Genomic DNA, 19,159 nt, shown 5'->3' with positions numbered 1-19,159 from the left:
GCCCGCATTCGCCAATCTAATAACCAGTTTTTTCCTTCGGAAAACCTGGTTAAAAACACATTCTGAATACAAACACCTGAAGATTTATTAGAGATTTTGTTTCTCTTTGCAAAAGAAAGTACCTATTATTCTTCTCCTGTTAACAGGATCAGGATATGTTTTAATGCTTTGACTGATAAGTGATGATGTTATGAATATATTCAGATAAAGTGAGTAATTAGCTTTAACAATTGAGATTGAAAAGTGGATATGTAGTTTTTACTGGGTAAGTATAAATATGTAATTCAAACATTACGCTATTCAAGGTCACGTAAAGATACATGTAGATTCATCCAAAAACAACAAGCAAATTTGTTGAATTGATATCCCCCGCCAATATGCTTCTGGACACAAAAGTGTTATATTTGACACTCAAAATAGCATTTTTTTAAGATACAAAGGGCCATAAATCCGTTATTATCAGATGGTGTACAATGCCATTTGGCGTGCATCATCCTAGTATCCATATATATACTCATACCAAGTTTCAATGAAATCCGTCAAAGCACTTCCAAGATATGGCTCCTGACGGACGGAGAGACGGACAGAAAGACGGACAAAAAGACGGACGGAAGGACGGACGGATATCGGCAAAACAATATCCCTCTGCCGATGGCGGGGGATAATAATGTTCAAGGCTTTTACAAGAAGCCAATTAAACATGTTAAAACATTAATTATGCAAAAGTTTTTAACCTAGGTTTCAAGTTGAAAATTCATCAGACTTAACATCATTCTTAATTCGAATGAAAAGTTATTTTTTTAAATACTTTTGGTGCTTTATGTTCCAATTTCTGTGTCTCGATCAAAATATCCGGTACTCTGATAGTTTTATAATTATGACTCATTAGATATTTAATATTTTCTTATTTCATTTACATTCACACATTTAAATTTTGAAATAATCTATTAAATAAACATTATAACTATGTGGCATTGAACATTTGATCACTTAATAATTTTTGTTTCAAAATAACCTTAATTGTTAACATGTTGGTAGGCATAATCAAGAGGATATATCCACTGACCTGTATCTACGCTATGTGCTTAATTCTACACTTCGTTACTTAAATAAGTTCAACTAAATTATTTGAAGCTACACACCTTTGATGCAAAATTTGTAAACACATCCTAGAGCCACAATGAGCATAAATGAACACATGTCAACAACATTTAACTTAGTCTTGGTATCCAAAATGATTTTTTCATTACACAATGAACAAACATGAATTTTAAAATGGCTTTTGACATGCAAGTTACTTGCTGGGACTATTTTACTGAATTAGGCTGTCCTGAAAGCGCAGTTGTTGGTACAAGTGCTCGTCAGTTTGAAAACCCAGATTCAATCCCTGTTCCCTGAAACATGTGAGTTTGGTTGGTGGTGACCATACCAGAAAGGTGGAGGTTTCCTCCGGGTATTCTATTATCCACCATACCACAAGACATACATGCAAGACTTTGTCAGGTCCAAATCGGGACATTCCATAAAAATTGTCGGGACATTTGACCAAAAAGTTGGATTTTCCTGCCAGGACACTTAAAATGATCGATCATTCCTTCTTTACCTTAGTCAGGAGTCAGTATATTACTTGGAAACAGCTCTATATATCGGGTCAATATTGACAGTAATTGTGTTTACGAATGTCATGAACATAAACGTTTCCCATTTTCCTGAAGTAAACAAACATACTATGTGCATGTTCATGATATCATAAAGTGAAATATGGGGTATGCCAATTTCTGAAAACAGTCTAAACTGAACTAAATTTATGCAAAACATCAATGTGTAACTCTAAGCATTAAATTCGTTTGATATACTTAATCCATGTTTTGACAGGTTTTTTAACCTCCAGTGGTATAATACACAGTATCTTTAGACTTGATTGAGGTATAATTTGCTGTTATTTCAGTACAAAACATCTATCGAGAGCAATAAGGGAAACTTAATATAAAAACACCATGGTGTGAATGCCTTATAAAATCAATTAGTTTTACTTGCCAATGTAAAAAACAACATTAGTAGCAGTCAGGGTGATTTGTAAAAATGGGCCAATAAAGGGATTAGCAATGGCAAGATTGAGCCAGACAGAGCTTGAAAAAAGAATTTTATTTTGACTGTAGAGTTCATGTTGTTTTTTACGATTGTCGTGACAAACACCAAACACCCCATAAACGGGACTGTCCCACCAAGATCCGGATGTCGGGCTATATGGCATGTACAGCAAACGACCACTCCTATACTTATAGTATCATTCAATAGACACTTAATTAGTTGGAAATTGAAGGCATACTTGAAATTTGTCCCTACTTTTGTGAGTCTAGTGAGCAAATAAAGAAGGTATCATGGACGAACCATCTTTCGAACCTCTTAAGTTTTGACATGTCCATTGTACTCAAACATGTTGATTATAGTGAAACATATTTACAAGTACTCTATTTGATAAATAACTTGTTTCTTCATGGCTGGCAACTGTAATTGTTATGTAAATCCTCTTTTGATTAAAGATTTTTGCAAGTTACCAGCACATCCATATCATGTAAAACTATCAATACCGCCCAAACAATGAGTACCTGCTTTCGAACCATTCAGTGTACAACATTCAAAATAAATTAGTCACATGTTTTGACAATGGTCACGTGACTTACTGCAGCAGCTGAAATGTGTAAATTGTGAAGCAAAGTTGAGAACAAAAAATAGACCATGTTTTTATAGTTTTTTTTTAGGAAAATCCTTACAGATGTAAAAAGCATTAAGAAATACAATGATTTTTAGTGTTTTATAATTAATCAACTTATGTTACCTGTTTTTGACGCATTTGCTTCAATTTGCAGCTGTGCGTGAGTCGACGTTAACAAATTACTAATACTAAAAAAACGGTGATGTAGTGTGCATGCGCGCATGCGCATAAAATGTAAACTTATGAAAGGTACGAAAAGAGGTGAGGTTCGAGAAGAGGTATTTTAACGATAGGATTGCTGGGACATATTGCGGCCTCAGCACAAGCTAACATTTAACATCATTTCACCAAAACAACGTAACACGATTGGTAAGTCAAACGAATTAGGAAAAGAAAACGCTAAAAAGCTTTACTAAACATCTCCATTCTTGAAGTTGAAGATAAAAATATGAGTGATGGTTGACAACCATCAACATAAAACAACTTTAATTTATAACAAGGTGTAGCATGCGATACAATCTATAAAACGTATGAACATCTTCATATAAATAAAGTCTTAACATACCTTTTGCTGTATCAGTTAGACTATTGTCAAGTAGCAGTTGGTTTTACAATAAATACAACATTATGGGTGACATATTGTGCAATATCTGTATAACGTGGGCGCTGACATTTAAATATATCGAATAAAATTTTCGCCATCGGCGTGTATTTTACTTTGGCATTTCACGATAAAGGTTTCTATCGACGTATCAGCAATGCAAGTTTTTTTAAGACTGTGTGATAGTGTTGTGTATTTTAATTTTATAAATAATTTCCCATTAATGTTTATACATAAAAATAAATTAATGTTCCTATATTTTCGTAGACCCGATTACAGAAGATAGTTACTAGTATTTGATTTCTACATGCATTAAGACTGGCACTGCCGACAGATTGCGAGCTAGTCTTGGCTGAAATCACAATCCAAAACTGAAGGAAAATCCTATTTGGCTCATTTAACAGACCACAACTAAACGACGATACATCACTTGAAAAACTAAAATATCCTTAAGCAGAATAAATGCAAACTCAAAATCCATTATTATACTAAGTGGAGACTTATATATAAAAACAAATATTTGTACATCTTCTTAATTTAGTAGCTTACCATTCCCTCCCTCAAATTGAAAACAAACCAACACCTTGTGATAAATTCTTGATTTTTTTCTTACACCTATCCTGCTATCATCGACAACTTCGAAACAATACCGCCTATCGGTGAAGCTGACCATGATATTCTCTGTCCAGAACTTTCCACCTCTCTTAGAAGATGCAAACCTACATCAAGAGAAATAAAAAAATACACAAAAGCAGATTGTCTTATAATTAAAACGGACCTGCAACAAACACAAATAAAATTATCTAATCAAACATTTGCTGACAAAGACATAGTCACTATTTGGAATTCATTTAAAGAAGACCTTCAAAATACTATCTCAAAAAACATTCCAACTAAACTATATAAAAACAACAATTAACTTCCTTGGGTATCTAAATAACTAAAAACAAAAATGAACACATATAAATGCAAATATCTTAAATCTTAACAACAAAACCGTAAAAGCAATAACCTAAAGAAACTAAAAGGCCAAATTCAAACAGATCAGCGCCAGGCATATTGGACAAACATTGAAAACCTTATCTTTGACATTCATATCTCAGAACAAAATAACCAATCACACTCTAAAATTCCAAACACCGTATTCTCATATATCAAAACTAAAAACCAGAGCATCCTCTTAGAGAAAATGGAGTCCTTATATCGGTTCCATACAACAGCTATTATCCTCAACAGACAATTACAAGATGCCTTCACACAAATCAGCTCTGAAGCTATTCCTGACAAAGGTTCCAGCCCTCATTCATCCATGTCAGACATCAAAATCACAGAAAACGGAATAATTCAACAACTACAAAACCTTAAAATCCATAAAGCCTCAGGTGTGGATCCATAAAATACCACGCAGAGCACTAAATGAATTCAGTACAGAAATATCCCCAACCCTGACTATAATCTTTTAACAGTCCCTTGGAAAATCTCATCTGATTGGAAGCACGCACATGTATGCCCAGTTTAAAAAAAGGAGACAAACATAATGCTATAAATTACAGACCAATACCACTTATATGCATTTGCTGTAAAATACTTGAACTTGTAATCGCTACCTCTATCATGGACCACGTGGATAAAAACAATTCTTTATTTGACACGGGTTAAGACCTTCCCGTTTTTGTGAAACAGAACTGCATGATTTCATTCCTCCGAATCAAATAATCAAGGTATACAAACTGACATCATTATTGTGGATTTTGATAAAGCATTCGATAAAGTACCCGCACCTCTTATACAAAATAAAATACTATGGAATTAATTCATATGAATTCATCCGGATATATGGATTCCTAACAAATTGAACTCAGACTGTTGTCCTGGAGGGAATCATGCCAGAGAGGTTTCCTGTAATCTCCGGATTCCCAAAGGCACTGTCTTGGGGCTCATCTTATTTCTGATATATATACATGACTTTGCTCCAGCACTCTTAGACTTTTTGCAGATGATAGCATCATCTTCAAACATATCACCAACCTCTTCGACGCCCAGAACCTCCAGCTAGATATTGAAGCTGGTGGTCGATGTGAGCAGGACTGGTTGATAAAATTCCATTCTGAAAAGCATCACTCAAAAAGAAACCATATAATCTTCTCGTATTCTTATATTATGACATCGTTGAAACAGTAAATCATGCCAAATATCTAGGTCTCACACTCCAAAGAAACCTCAAATGGGATAAACATATTGACTCAATCACTAATAATAATAGTGAAAACCAGGCACCAGGATTTCTTCATCGCAACCTAAAATTAGCTTATCAAAAGTTAAAGATCATGCTTACAAAGCAATAGTTAGGCCTAAAATGGGACAAACATACAAAAGCTTAAATAAATCAACTGGAAGAAGTCCAAAGACGTGCGGCCAGATTCGTAGCAAACAGATACCACAACACAAGCTCAGTAAATAATATGACACCCAAAAATTGGCCCGCTCTTGAAACACGAAAAACAAAATTTTGTCTAATCATGTTATACAAAATTATCCACCGCATAGTTGCCATTAGTCCTCCAGCTAATCTTCTTGTTATCCAGACTCAGCAGTAACCATTACGTTAGACACATACAAACTTTGTAAGGCTCTTATGAATTTTCATTCTAACCAAGATTAGTAATACAATAATTGCCCATCTCCCCTCAGACACAAGGCAGCCAAAAAGGAGCTGTCAAAACCCTTACTCATGTGGCCGTCATTGTCCCCATTATCCACATGTAAACACTTACAATTGAAATAATTTTAAACTAACAACCAACAAAGCAACTTGTGCACAGTTTCCACCCCTTAAGCAATAGGCGCCGGCACAAAATCTTCTATTTTAAAGGACTGCTGTATCAGAAAAAGGAGAAAAAGAAGAAACAGACAAGAATAAAAAAATATATAATTGTTTTGTGGTACACGACACCGAATTTTCTCTTAAACAACTTTTTGGGGATTTTTTAAAATGAATTCAAGTGATCTAGTAAAGGGAGTATAGTTTTATTTCATTTTATATTTAATTTGCTTCACTCATTAATATGTTCGGATATAATTGGGTTAACGTATACTTTGTTTTATAAAATAATGCCGTAAGAACCAAAACAAATGTAGATAGAAGGTCATAAAGCCAGGAACATATAGAATACGGATTGAATTAAGATTCATGCTGTAAATATTATCGTTAAAAACACAAGCACACACTTAGATTGCGTCGTTTTCATTTTTTCGAGAAGGAATAGCGGATATTTTAAGCCAGTAAGCCATTTTATACTCATTTTTCTTTTTAATGAATACGCCCTATCGCCTATCGGCACTACGGTGTTTGTGCTTCCCTCTGTTTGTTTTTGTTTCAACACCGAAGACATCGCAATTAAAAAGTTATTGAAGCAAAACCGTCCTCAAATTTGGTGTTTAAATTCTTGACCTTCAATATTTTGGATGTTCGAATATCATTTCCTCGTATAACAAACAGTATTCATGCATGCTAACATTGAAATATAACACAAATCACGATTATTTTATTATACATCAGTCGAAATTTACGGCCTTTGCAAACAAAGTTTTACTTCTTTTTTGGAAATAATATTAAGACCACATGTTATTACAAGACCACCAAGGTTGCACAGCATTTTGTAATTGACACAATCTCGTGTTGAAGTAGAATTTTCTAATGCCTGTCACCTGTTGTTTCTGAATTTAAATTGAAAACAATACTCCAAAATGGTTGAATGTTTACCCCAATGGAGTGGTATTATTATTTTACGCAAAAAAGAAGGTGTTCATTTTCAGAAATTCTTGCAATTAAATATTATTGGAAGATCAAGTAAATCAATAACTTTAGAAATGTATGTTAAACATTTTTTAACGACTTTCAATGGATGGCTAAATATACTATTTTGTAAAGGCCTGAATAATAATAATTGCACATTATACCTAGATAACTTCAAAAATATAGTTTTTACATTGACGACCAATTAGATAAAATATATAGATGGATCATAAAGTACTAAACAGTTTGCACTAACTCCGTTTTGTAATTATATGTTATAGTGATCTCATGAAAGTACTCTTGTTAATTTATATAGCCATTCTTCCTTTTACCGTGTTTACGTTGTTTCCGTGTCGTTTATAAAAAGGAAAGGCATTTATGGAATCATCTTTAGAGGTCTTTTTATAGATTAAAACTATTATCAGTTAAACCAAGAAGATAAGGTTTCTATAAACATTTGATCCATTCCAATTCGGAGTTGGATCTAGCTTAACTTAATACTGATTGGAAGTTGCATTGCAACACGTAAGTTGTTCAATAGGTTGAAATTAAATATAACGTTTTACATTGAGTATTTTATATATTTTATATTTTATTAAATTGTTCACTGAAACGAGCTTTTAAAGAAAAACCGGTCTGTCATACGTATTTAGCAAAAGGATTTTTATGTAACTTTGTAAGTAAAAAAAAATGCTGAGATCTCAGTCAGAGAACATTACTAATCATTTTAATAGGAAATGTACGAAAATTAACAATTGATTTAATGAAGGAAGTGCTTATTTTAAAAGACACGTCGTATTCACCGCCTGGATATACACGTGTTTCTTGTTTGATATCGACCGCATTTTGAATTCGAAGACAACTGAATAAAGTACAAAAAACAAAAACAAAACTTAATTTAAATTATAGATTTAAAAAAAGAAGGAACTTTTTATAATTATTCGGTAAATAAAAACTGCATGCAATCAATAATGTTAACGGTGATATTTGTACTTTAAAATTTTTATAAATAAGGCTCACAATGTTTTATAAAATATGCTGACCTTTTCATGAATGATTTCTTTGGCTTTAAAAAATGGCCACGTCGCGATGGTTACCAGTTTAACTTTAATTTGTTAAGTCAAAACTACATGTAACATGTTGTTGTTTAAAACCGCAAAACACAAGGCTGTCATAGTTGGGACCCAGCATCATCTAGAGTACCTCTACAACATTTGTTCAAAGCATGACCCTGGGGTCAAACCTGACCACGACCCATTGGTCATCAGTTTACATCACATTAGGAAAACCCTTGAAAAATCTACTAGCTTGATCTAGCAGAGAACAAGGCTTTCATATTTGGCACGTGACATTCTCTAGAGGTACTATACTATTTGTTCAAATAATGCACGTGAGGTTAAAACTCGCTCGCCGTGGGGTTACCCGTTTAATATGGACTTATAAGGGGAAAACTTTATTTTTTATGTCTAAAACCGTAATATACAAGGCATTCTTGTTTGGTATGTAGTGTCCCATTGATGTCATATACGAGGTGTTTTAAAGCGAGATTATACGATTTTGTCAAATATTTATGAATTTATATAAAATGTGTAAAAAAAACTTAGTTATTAATATTATAAATTTATTTCAATATAAATTAAAATAAAAGTTAAGAAGAACATGTGTCGAAAAATGCGAAATAAGCCAGATATTTAATTCTGAAATCGAAAATGTCCGTACAGTTGAATTCGCCAGCATGTATATCATGAGTATACAAGATAAGTATTGATGCAAAGCATCAAAGGGCGTCGGGAATTTCAGTGTAAAAGGCACTCAATGAAGTTACATGGAACGATTTTTTTCTACAGTAAATATTAATATTTTAGCCGTTTATTTTAAACAAAATAGACAAAGATACTGGTATATATAACCATTATCTATGATTTTGTGTGATAACCCCCAAATAACCATTATCTATGATGTTGTGTTATAACCCCCAAATAACCATTATCTATGATTTTGTGTTGTAACCCCCAAATATTTCATAGTTCATTTTATTTACATTGGTTTCCTTTTTTACTGGCATCCATGTGCAGTTTTCATTAATGGAACAGAACTGTGTAGGTTTTAAAAAATCTGCTTCATCTTGTAAGCGTAATTTCATATTTTTCTCAACTTCAAGGGGAGATGATTCTGAACTTATTCTTACGTTGCTCATTTACGATAGGGGTTGAGTTCCCCCCCCCCCCTCTCACACATATATTTCATGGGCATAATAAAAACAAAAAATGGTTACAATAAAACCGCATTTTTATTTAAACTAAAATGTCTACATCAAAACAAAAAGTTAACATAGAACACAAATAAATATAATTTGATTCTACTGGGGCTCGAACCTTGGGCCTCACACATGTGAAGCGAGCGTGTTACCACTACACTACGGAACCGCTTGAAAAATCACCTTACTAAGATATTAATAAGCTATTAATAGTCGGTTTAAATGTAAACCCGGAAGTTTAAACGCTGGATAGTAAGCGGGGTTAAAGGTCCATACCAAACGATCCATAATACTAGCAAGATACGGGTCAGGCCTGCTATATGTGGTTCTTCAAAAACACCCTGTAGGAGGACTTGATAGTAATGAGACTGGGGTACTGTGATGGTGCTCCTCATTGATAAACGGCTGCTTCCTTTACCAAGACTCATTATTACAATTAATAATACGTGTCGCGCTTCGCGCTCTATAGCGCCTTTATTATTTACTAGGTGGTTGCTAGGAGAGTGGAACAAAGAAGTTTTATTTTTATACAAAACCAGAAAGTTTCATCGGTTCGCGTATTTGCCCAGTCCCTGTTATATTTTATTACTGCCCATTCCCTGTGATCAGTTATTAACTAAAAGAATTAGCTTTGCATTATTGGAAATAAATGTAGTAAATATAATAGGCACAAATGCAGTACTTATTTACACTAATTTACACAAAAACACCACTATGCAAGATATTCTGACAACAAAAATATATACATTGATCCGTAAAATAACTTCTCCCATAAGCGAAAAAAAAATTCTTTACATAGATGGTGACTTCACTACGTTATTGTCACCTCTATGCTTAGACGCATCACATTCCCCTGGTTTGGGGAATTATGCTTCCGCCAAAGTAGTTCTGCGTAGGAATGAAAATGTTAATAATAAAGAAAAATCGTTTTAGATTGTGTGTTTAAAACGGAATGTTGTTTAAAGAAATGTTATTTAATCATGTTTAAATGTGATTTTGAATCTTTTTTAAGACTGATAGCTATTATCAGAAGCACGATTACCTGACCTACTTTCGCTTTCACTTTTTACTCGTACAAGAAGCTACCCACAATTCCTTTCGCGTAAGTACACTGGTCACTAAGACCGGTGTGTACACAATAAAAAAACGTATTACATACTAGTCGCCGCACTTCAGTGCGACGCCAATGATATGAATCTAAATTTAGTTTAACGGATTATTTTAAATTCGTGCAACGATATCTATTCATACGACACACTAACACTAACTCCGATCCTTATAAAAAAGACGAATGCTTTAGTTAATGTAGGAAAATATGTACGAAATATCTTCGTCACAATTGGCTCGGTTTGCTAATTTGTCTTTGCTGCATTTTATGAAATTCGTCCTCAATGTATAATTTGTCTTGCCTATTTTGTGTAATTGTAATATATTTGTATCAATATATTACAATTTAACACATATAAAAATCGTAACATCTCGCTTTAAAGGGGCCTTTTCACATATTTTGGCATGTATTGAAGTTTGTCATTAATTGATTTATATTGATAAATGCAAACATTAGATCTAAAGAGCTCCAGTTAAAACAGTTATAAAATTAAAGAAAGAATAAAATTAACAATCAACTGGGCTCGAACATCTGGAGTAAAAGTCTATCGATCAGACCACTCGGCCATCTATGCTTATACAATGGGTGATGTATTTTATACTTAATATAAGCAATCCTCGTGGTATTACAAAATGTAACGACAACAACAGAACGTTCCAAATTATTCAATCGTTTCGCGTTGCAACGCCATATTATTTTCAGGTTTTCAAATGATGCATATAATGGAAATTTTAGAGAATTGTAAATGTTCAGTATTTTTTTTTCTTCACAAATATCATATCTACAACGAACATTTGCGAATCTGAATTTTTTTTCCTAATTTTGTCAATTAACCAAAACGTGAAAAGGCCCCTTTAATCATTAAACTGTGGTCAACGGTAGCAATTAACGTCTCAGGTCGCCAGTTGTACATACAAGCCATTATTTTAACAATCGTGATTTGTATCTGCTTTGCACAGTTTATTCCACTGGTGAATAAGCCGCTGATAACTAGCTGATAAGATCAATTAATCTGCAATTACTAAATCCCTATGCATATTTGTATGTGCATGGAATTTATCGGATTCACAACTCTAAAAATGTGTACTTCTGTACATAAATACTTTTCGTTTTTTCAGTGTATTGTATTTATTGAAAGATAAATATGTTTGTTTTGCCTAATGCACTCATACTGCACAAGCGTGTTTGTTTTTCAGAGGCACGCTATGTCGCTCTTTTAAACTGTATCGAATAGCGAAGTCTCCGCTAACGTCACGTTATAATCGAGCGACGTGAACGCAGTTGGTACAGATGAGACAGAGAGAAGGATGATTTACTACGATTTAATGAGCTCGCGTGAATTTTAACATGTTGTTACGATTTGTAAAAAGCGTTTTATTTTTCAGTGGACGTTTGGTAAACTAGAAGGTCTTGGCTTTACTTAGAAGACTCAACGCGATGCAGTTATGTGTTTGATACTTGTTTTGCAACATAATAACATGGTTGATAATATTTCCGAGTTTATCAGATGAAACAGGATAAACATGTTGTCGTAACACATTATGTTTTATGTAAGGTGTAGTTTGTTTACGACCTTACTTCTACGTATCCTGGATCATTTGTGAACACCGAATTTCAGGACGTTGAGTTACATTCTAGGTATAATTGCACCTGAAAACTACGTTGTTCATTGTGAGGTGTTCTGTTCGTCAGTTGGTAAAACAAAATGATTAGCGGAATGAAACTTTCCTTAACAATCAAATTCATATTCGAGTTAATGTCAGACATTTTTCGAAGGAAATGTATCATCATATACTTTACAGTTAAAATAATAAATAACAAATGCACCAGTAATTTTAATTTTGAATTGATGTTAATTGAACGTTTGGTTTCAGTTCCCAGATGTTTGTCTACGTTATCATTTCATCCTGCATCGTGGCCATTGTGGCTGCCAGTTGTGATCCCAATCCGTGCCAGAACGGAGGCACATGCAATCTGCCTCAATTCCCAAACGACAGTGCACGATTTTTCTGCATCTGTACATCCGGCTGGGACGGACGCTTTTGCCAGACCCGTAAGTGATTTGTGTTATTTTCAATGAATATCAAGTAAGCGGTTGATAAGTGAAGACTCTTCGTACAGACGAATAGTTTTGAAAAAAGTTGTGTGATATACACATACGTTTTTTTTATATGGTCAATACAGTGCAGGATATCCGGAGAGAGATTTTACATATTAATATCATGCAAGTTTGTATGATGGTAAGTTGGCATGAAAGGGGACCAATGCTTGAGGTCAACAGGTCAACATTCAAGGTCACAGGGGCTTGTAACATGAAATTCACTGAACAAAATAGAACCGTGTCATTTTTTTACTGCTACAACGGTCAGTTTGAGTGTTAATACCCAGATATGATTTATACGTTAAAATTCTGTCCAGCAATGCAGTTTTAATATTAAGCATCTCAATATTTAAGGCGGTCTCTGGGGTTTAGATGGGTTTTTTTGTCAATGGGTTTAAGTGTTGGCAGGTATTTGTAGAGTAACCTTTTCCAAACAAGCAATGTACACACAATTTTTGGTGTCAACAGTGTTGGTTTTAGCCACGAACATGAAATGAGACTCGAAAACGTTCGAGACATTTACAGTTGTATTATTAAAACGTTTTTTGTTTCATATTCTTATATATTCTTAAAGATACAATAGTAATGAAATAAATCATATATACAGTATTGTGTATACAAATTATAAAACGCTTAATTCAAATGTTACTTCGATTCAATTCAAATAACATGTATGAACTATATTCACATATGTATTATACTATTTAAAAAAATACTTTTGCACCAATGATAAAAAGACGTCCAAACGGCTAAGAGGTACACGGGAATAACCAACAGGGTATTCAAAATAAATGTCATGCAAAACGGGAAGTGTTATTGTTTTACAACTTCAAAATGCTCTTACTTACAGCTTTCCGGTACATCGGATGCTTTGAAGATAGTCCGTACCGTTTCATGACTATCCTGCTCCCCCCATCGAATTCAAACTCGCCGTTGGAGTGCGCCGGTCGCTGCCAAGGTTACCCTTATAGCGGCACGCAGGTCAGTAAACAAGAGGTGTCGACAGAGTGATAAAACTTTTGTTATCTACAATCGGAGTAACAACAAGCACTGTTCCCCTAATACATAATTTAGTTATTTGAAATAGGCTATGATTTATATCATTATGAATCATTAAGCAAAACGTTGCACTGTTTTTCACGTAGAACTGTATCCAAATGCTTAAATGACAGACTTTCTCACGACAGTTTTTTTAGTTTGATATGCGTAGCTCTTATCATCTTCCAGTACGCCCGTTTGACTTAGATACTAAGTTGACATATTCAACTATTTTGACTCGTATAATAGTGAATAATGTGTATATTGCTGGAGATTAATAATTTCGAACAACGTGTTTAATACAATTAAAAAAACAGAGCATTTCTCTTACCGGGACTACTTCACACACACACACACACATATATATTTATATTACTATGCTTACTTATATAGTTACTTGATTTATATTGTAATCGCAGTATCTTAAATTTAAAATTTGTTTACATTTTAACATGTGTTATAATTATACAATACATGACATTGGTGTTTGCACTGCCGCGTATCTACATGTCATATGTTGGTGCTTATTAGATTGTACAATGCTTTCATTCTTTTCAAGTCATATTTATATTTGCATGCATTTTATCATTTTAGGCCAAATAAACTTTAAGATTAAAACTAGTATGTGTTTTATGCATGAAACATTAAATAACGACAAATGCCACACAAAGAATAGAATAAGTATAATAAATACGAAAAAAAGTTCATTACGAATGAGGCGAGGTTGATGTTATGGGTCAATAAAACAAAATAAATTTTGATTTGGATTTATATGTATGTTATTTAGACTGATTTTACTTCGTTAAGGTCGGGAACGAGTGTTGTTGTGGAGACAGTCTGAACGCTGATAAAAAGCCGGATTCTGAATGTAATTCTGTGTGTCCCGGGGATTTGAGCAAGACATGCGGAGGACCTTTTAGGATGAGCGTTTACAGCATCATTGGTAACATTTTTTTGGATATACACCCTCAGCTCATATTGTCATGTTATACATGAACTGAGCTTTAAATAAATAAATTTGCAACTTGAAGCTACGACGCAGTGTGTTCAGCAGCAAGATAGCATTACAACTGTACAACTGTAAAACCAAATCTAGGTTAAAATTTATGCAAACACTTTATTTTGAGTGTAAAGCAACTCGGATAAACCTTTGCGCAATGGTAATACCAGTCTCATGTCCAGATTATAAATGTCTTGTTTTATATCTCTGTATATTCATAAACTCGGACACAATGTTGTTATATATCATCTCAAGTAGAAGACTTGTATAGGTTATTTTGGTGCGAACTACTACAATGCTAAAACAAAAATGTGAGATACAAACACATACATGCATTTGAACTATTGCACAGTTTCAGTAGATATACACAACTTTCTTGTCATCTTTATTAAAAATATGGCAAAATTGACTAAAACTTACAGCGTATTTTAAAATAAGCTTGATTTAGTTAGTAAGTTAAAAATATAAGTAACGATTGTTATATGTTATCCTTTTATGCTCACCTGTGCAACGCACAGGATAAGTTTTTGAAACCGCATTTTTTTTGCTAATTTGTTATCCCCCGCCAAAGGCAGAGGGATATTGTTTTGGCGTTGTCCCTCCGTCCTTCCGTCCGTCCATCCTTCCGTTCGTCCGGCACTTTTGTGTCCGGAGCCATATCTTAGAAGTGCTTTGGCGGATTTCATTGAAACTTGGTATGAGTATATACATGGATAAGAGGATGATGTACGCCAAATGGCATTATACACAATCTGTTAATAACGGAGTTATGGCCCTTTGTATATATTATGTGTCAATGCAGCATGTGGGGGTATACGTCACGTCTGTGACAAAGCTCTAGTTTTGCGGGGGATATCAATTCAACTAATTTTCTTGTTAGTAGTATTGTTACCTGTGGTTCTCTAATACGTTTGTTCAATCATGCATTTATGGCCAAATCTTGCCTCACCATAAGGATCACACGATTGATATGGATTTATACTGTAAGAACTTAAATATCTTCTGATCTGAAAATTTAAGTCCCAACGCTTTGATATTTGGTATGCAATATAAGATAGATGTCCTGTACAAAGTTTGATCAAATCATGCAACCTGGCATCAAAACTAGCTACTCTCCAAGAGTCAAGTGATTTATATTGATTTATATAGTGAAATATTTAACAAAAACCGTCTTCTCTGCAACAATAAGTCCCAGAGCTTTAATATAGGGGTTAAATCAGATAGAAGTACTATGCAGAGTTTGTTCATACCATGCCGCTGTTGTCAATATTGGCCAAATGATTTATAAAGACTCGTAAATTGTAAATTTCTTTAACACATTTTCTCCTATAAAACTGCAGGTGCCAGAGGTAAAATATTTAGTATTTTACACAGTATATTGGTCCTCCACAGAGTGTGTTCAAATCATGCAAAAGGGGTCTAAACCGACCACGCCCAAGCGTCAACTGATTTGTATAGACTTATGTAGCTATATAACTTAAGATCATCTTCTTTGAAAACACAGTGAACAAAGCTTTTATATTTGGTGTTTGACATCAGATAGTGGACACATGCAAATGTTGTTTAGAACATACCTGATGGATATAAACTGGCCACGCCCCTTCACACAGGTGAACGATCAATGGCCATCTTCACCCACTTGTTTATTGCATTATATGAAGTTGATTAGATGAGAATATAAGTGAATGGCAACCTTATCATTTCATTCTAGCTTAAGTGAAATAATAAAGTTATCATTTCACTATTGGTGCGATTGAACGACTGATTTTTTGTAATAGTATGTAAATAACAAAATCGTCACTGAAAAAAAACGCCTTCGTGTTAAACAATACTTGACAAACACTTAAGTTTAATAAAATATGTAACTAACCGCCATGCACAAAACATAAGAAGCTTTATTTTTTTCCCGTTGCAGCATTCAGTGACAATTGTTAATCATATGACACAAAGAACACGAAATCATATGACGCTAAATCAAATTGGTACTTTTTTTGTTATTTACAAAAAGGATGAATTAAAAATACAACATAACAATCGTCGACTTTTGAAAAAGATCGAATAGTCATAGCTTTTTGCATGTCATAAAAATATGTTTTATATGACCCCTTATAAAATGATATAGAGGATCTTTTGTAGATTTCAGTGTAAGATCGTAGAAATATTATCATTCCATGGTTGGTCGTATAAAACAAGAGTGATGATGACCACACACAAAATGAGAATAGGCTACGATCTTACACTGAAATCAACAAAAAGTTATTTTAATGGTATTGTGCCACTTGTCCAGGACTTATACAATGATTGAGTTTCATAATACTTCGTGTACTTTTACATAATAAAATGACGTCTCATGATTACAAAAATGTCGGTCACTGATTTTGTGATAAAATAGAACCTTTTTTTCTGCATCTTTCCGCTGTAACATATTATTGTATTGAGTTTTAATTTTTGGTTTACTTTGTTTAACAGATCGAATTTAACACGATGGATAAGCATGTGGTTAAAAATAATTATACTATTAATGCATAATAATTATTTAAAAAAATAAATTGGCAGTTAGTCAGATTAAAATGATTAGATTTTCGTTTACTTACATTCTCCACTCATTAACCGTATAGTTGTAAATTGACTAAGGCATTACAGTGATCAACAAAAATTATCAGCCTTCTTTACACATGAGTATATTTCACTTGGTGTAATCAGGTTATTTACCATTAATAAAAAATACAATTTGAATGCCGACATTACAAAACAAAATACATTTTTGATATTCTTAATATTAGAATTTTATTTGACATCCTTTATTTTTGATACATCTAATCCTTGAGATGTGTCTTAAACAAATTGACGCACTTGCATTTCCATGTACACATTTTATCGGCAGAAGACACACATTGCAAGCAAAGCAATTTTGATGCGATGCAAAATTCTAATTCGTGTTGGTAACTGTATGAATGTTTAACAACAAAACAAGATTTATAGATGTAAACGATGTAAAGAACTACATATTACAGTTTGAGTATTGTTTCATTTGCAGAATAAATGTCGACTCATGGAGGAAGCAAATCGTGGTTCGGAATCAAGGCTGTATGAGCTGATACAAACAGCCCGAAGGACACTCTTCGCTTTTTGAAAAACGTTTTTTCCCGTTCTTTCTATACAACATTATTGACTTTCACTTTACTAACTGCCTGATTACAGAGAAAAGTGATTAAATTCGGTTTTGCTTAGAAGTTTCAACAAAGATGTAAAGGATGTTTTTACATGATTTTTTTTATCTCAAAATCATTGGCCTGACTTTAATGGCACTTTTAAAATACATATGCGGTGAAGTATGATAATGATATTAAAGACAAATTCTCTTTGTTAACGTATTCTCTGAATAACAATGTTCGTCTGCAAATCAGGGCGTCATTATTTATCACACACTTGTAATAATGTTTTGTTTTTTGTTTGTACACAAAAGCAAAAACAATAACTACAGCAACATTGAATCGCATGGTAATTAACACTTCAGATACAAAAATAACCACAAGAACATTGTTGACACCATTCCAACATCGTCCAGAAGTTGGTCAGACACAGCCGAATATTTATCTTAAGTATCCCAACCATCAGTCCTATAAATGTTACTTGCAAGTTTCACCACCTAGCTAGCGGGAATGCTTGACAGACGACGCAAATCGTGACCTGAATATTCCAGAGTAATACTCAGGACTATTTGACTAGGATTTAAGGATGAAACAAATCAGACCGCTCCAACTTAGTTACATTCGCAATCATTCGTTATTTACGTCCCAATGCAAACAAATTTCGAAATGTATTATTAGGTTTAAACACTATTTATTTAGTTCATTGCAAGTACATATAAGCAATACAATACAAACATACATATTATTTTCGAACAACATACTATGCAGGTAGAATTGCAGTATTGCTTAACATAAAGGCTGTAAAATACAAATGGACAGAATTGAGAAGGAAGCCTGAGGCTTATACTATATAAAGAAGTTAAACTCCAGCTGCTGGAGCAGTATTGAATTTTCATTAAAAACAATTAGTTGGTCCTTTATTTAAGGCAAGTGACCGATTGCCCAAACAGTAAAAAATAATGAAAACACAATACCGCCACCAGCCTCTGAAGGCTGAAAATATAACAATGTCTCTTTTCTTTCAGTTAGAAGCGCTGCTGTAATGGTGTAAACAACCAATCGTATAACAACTATTTAAAGACATGTCAAAATAACGAACAATATATTACAGTGATAGGTAATTGTATACCGTTTTAGAAGTGGAGACATATTATAACTTATAATACAAATAGTATTACAGAGTTATAAAGATAGCATAAATGCTAATAAGTTGATAAGGAGAGGGAATGAAGTGGAAGAGAAGAGTTTCAGAATAAGAGAAGTTGCGTAAGAAAAGAAGCAGTTGCGGAACGGGGCATCGTTAGCAGAATATGGTTTGTTCCTGAGATAGGGTTGGGTTAGAATCTATGACTATCTCGTATGAAAGACTGAACATGTTTGAATATTAAAA

At 33.6% G+C, this 19,159-nt stretch overlaps 2 protein-coding genes across 4 annotated transcripts in view; one reads left to right on the top strand and one right to left on the bottom strand.

Annotated features, from left to right (window-relative positions):
* The window catches only part of LOC127855442 (ankyrin repeat and zinc finger domain-containing protein 1-like), a 36,380-nt gene extending 22,667 nt beyond the window's left edge, over positions 1-13,713 (bottom strand). Inside the window, exon 1 of one of the 3 annotated variants that reach the window (XM_052391019.1) lies at positions 13,428-13,713. In XM_052391019.1, the coding sequence (XP_052246979.1) occupies positions 13,428-13,475 (48 nt within the window). In that variant the 5' untranslated portion in view covers positions 13,476-13,713. Of the gene's footprint in view, positions 1-1,316; positions 1,338-3,281; positions 3,388-13,427 lie in introns of those variants that run through there. The other 2 variants (XM_052391020.1, XM_052391021.1) reach the window with 2 other exon arrangements.
* Positions 12,355-17,932, top strand: LOC127855453 (uncharacterized). Its single transcript, XM_052391037.1, has 4 exons — positions 12,355-12,531; positions 13,430-13,560; positions 14,425-14,560; positions 17,655-17,932. Exons 1-4 carry the CDS (start codon positions 12,360-12,362, stop codon positions 17,657-17,659), a joined length of 444 nt encoding a protein of 147 aa, XP_052246997.1. The 5' UTR covers positions 12,355-12,359; the 3' UTR covers positions 17,660-17,932.
* Positions 17,933-19,159: the final 1,227 nt, after the last annotated feature.

Source organism: Dreissena polymorpha, chromosome 13, assembly GCF_020536995.1.
Source record: "Dreissena polymorpha isolate Duluth1 chromosome 13, UMN_Dpol_1.0, whole genome shotgun sequence".
Lineage (NCBI taxonomy): Eukaryota > Metazoa > Mollusca > Bivalvia > Myida > Dreissenidae > Dreissena > Dreissena polymorpha.
This window is presented reverse-complemented; position numbering and strand designations above follow the sequence as displayed.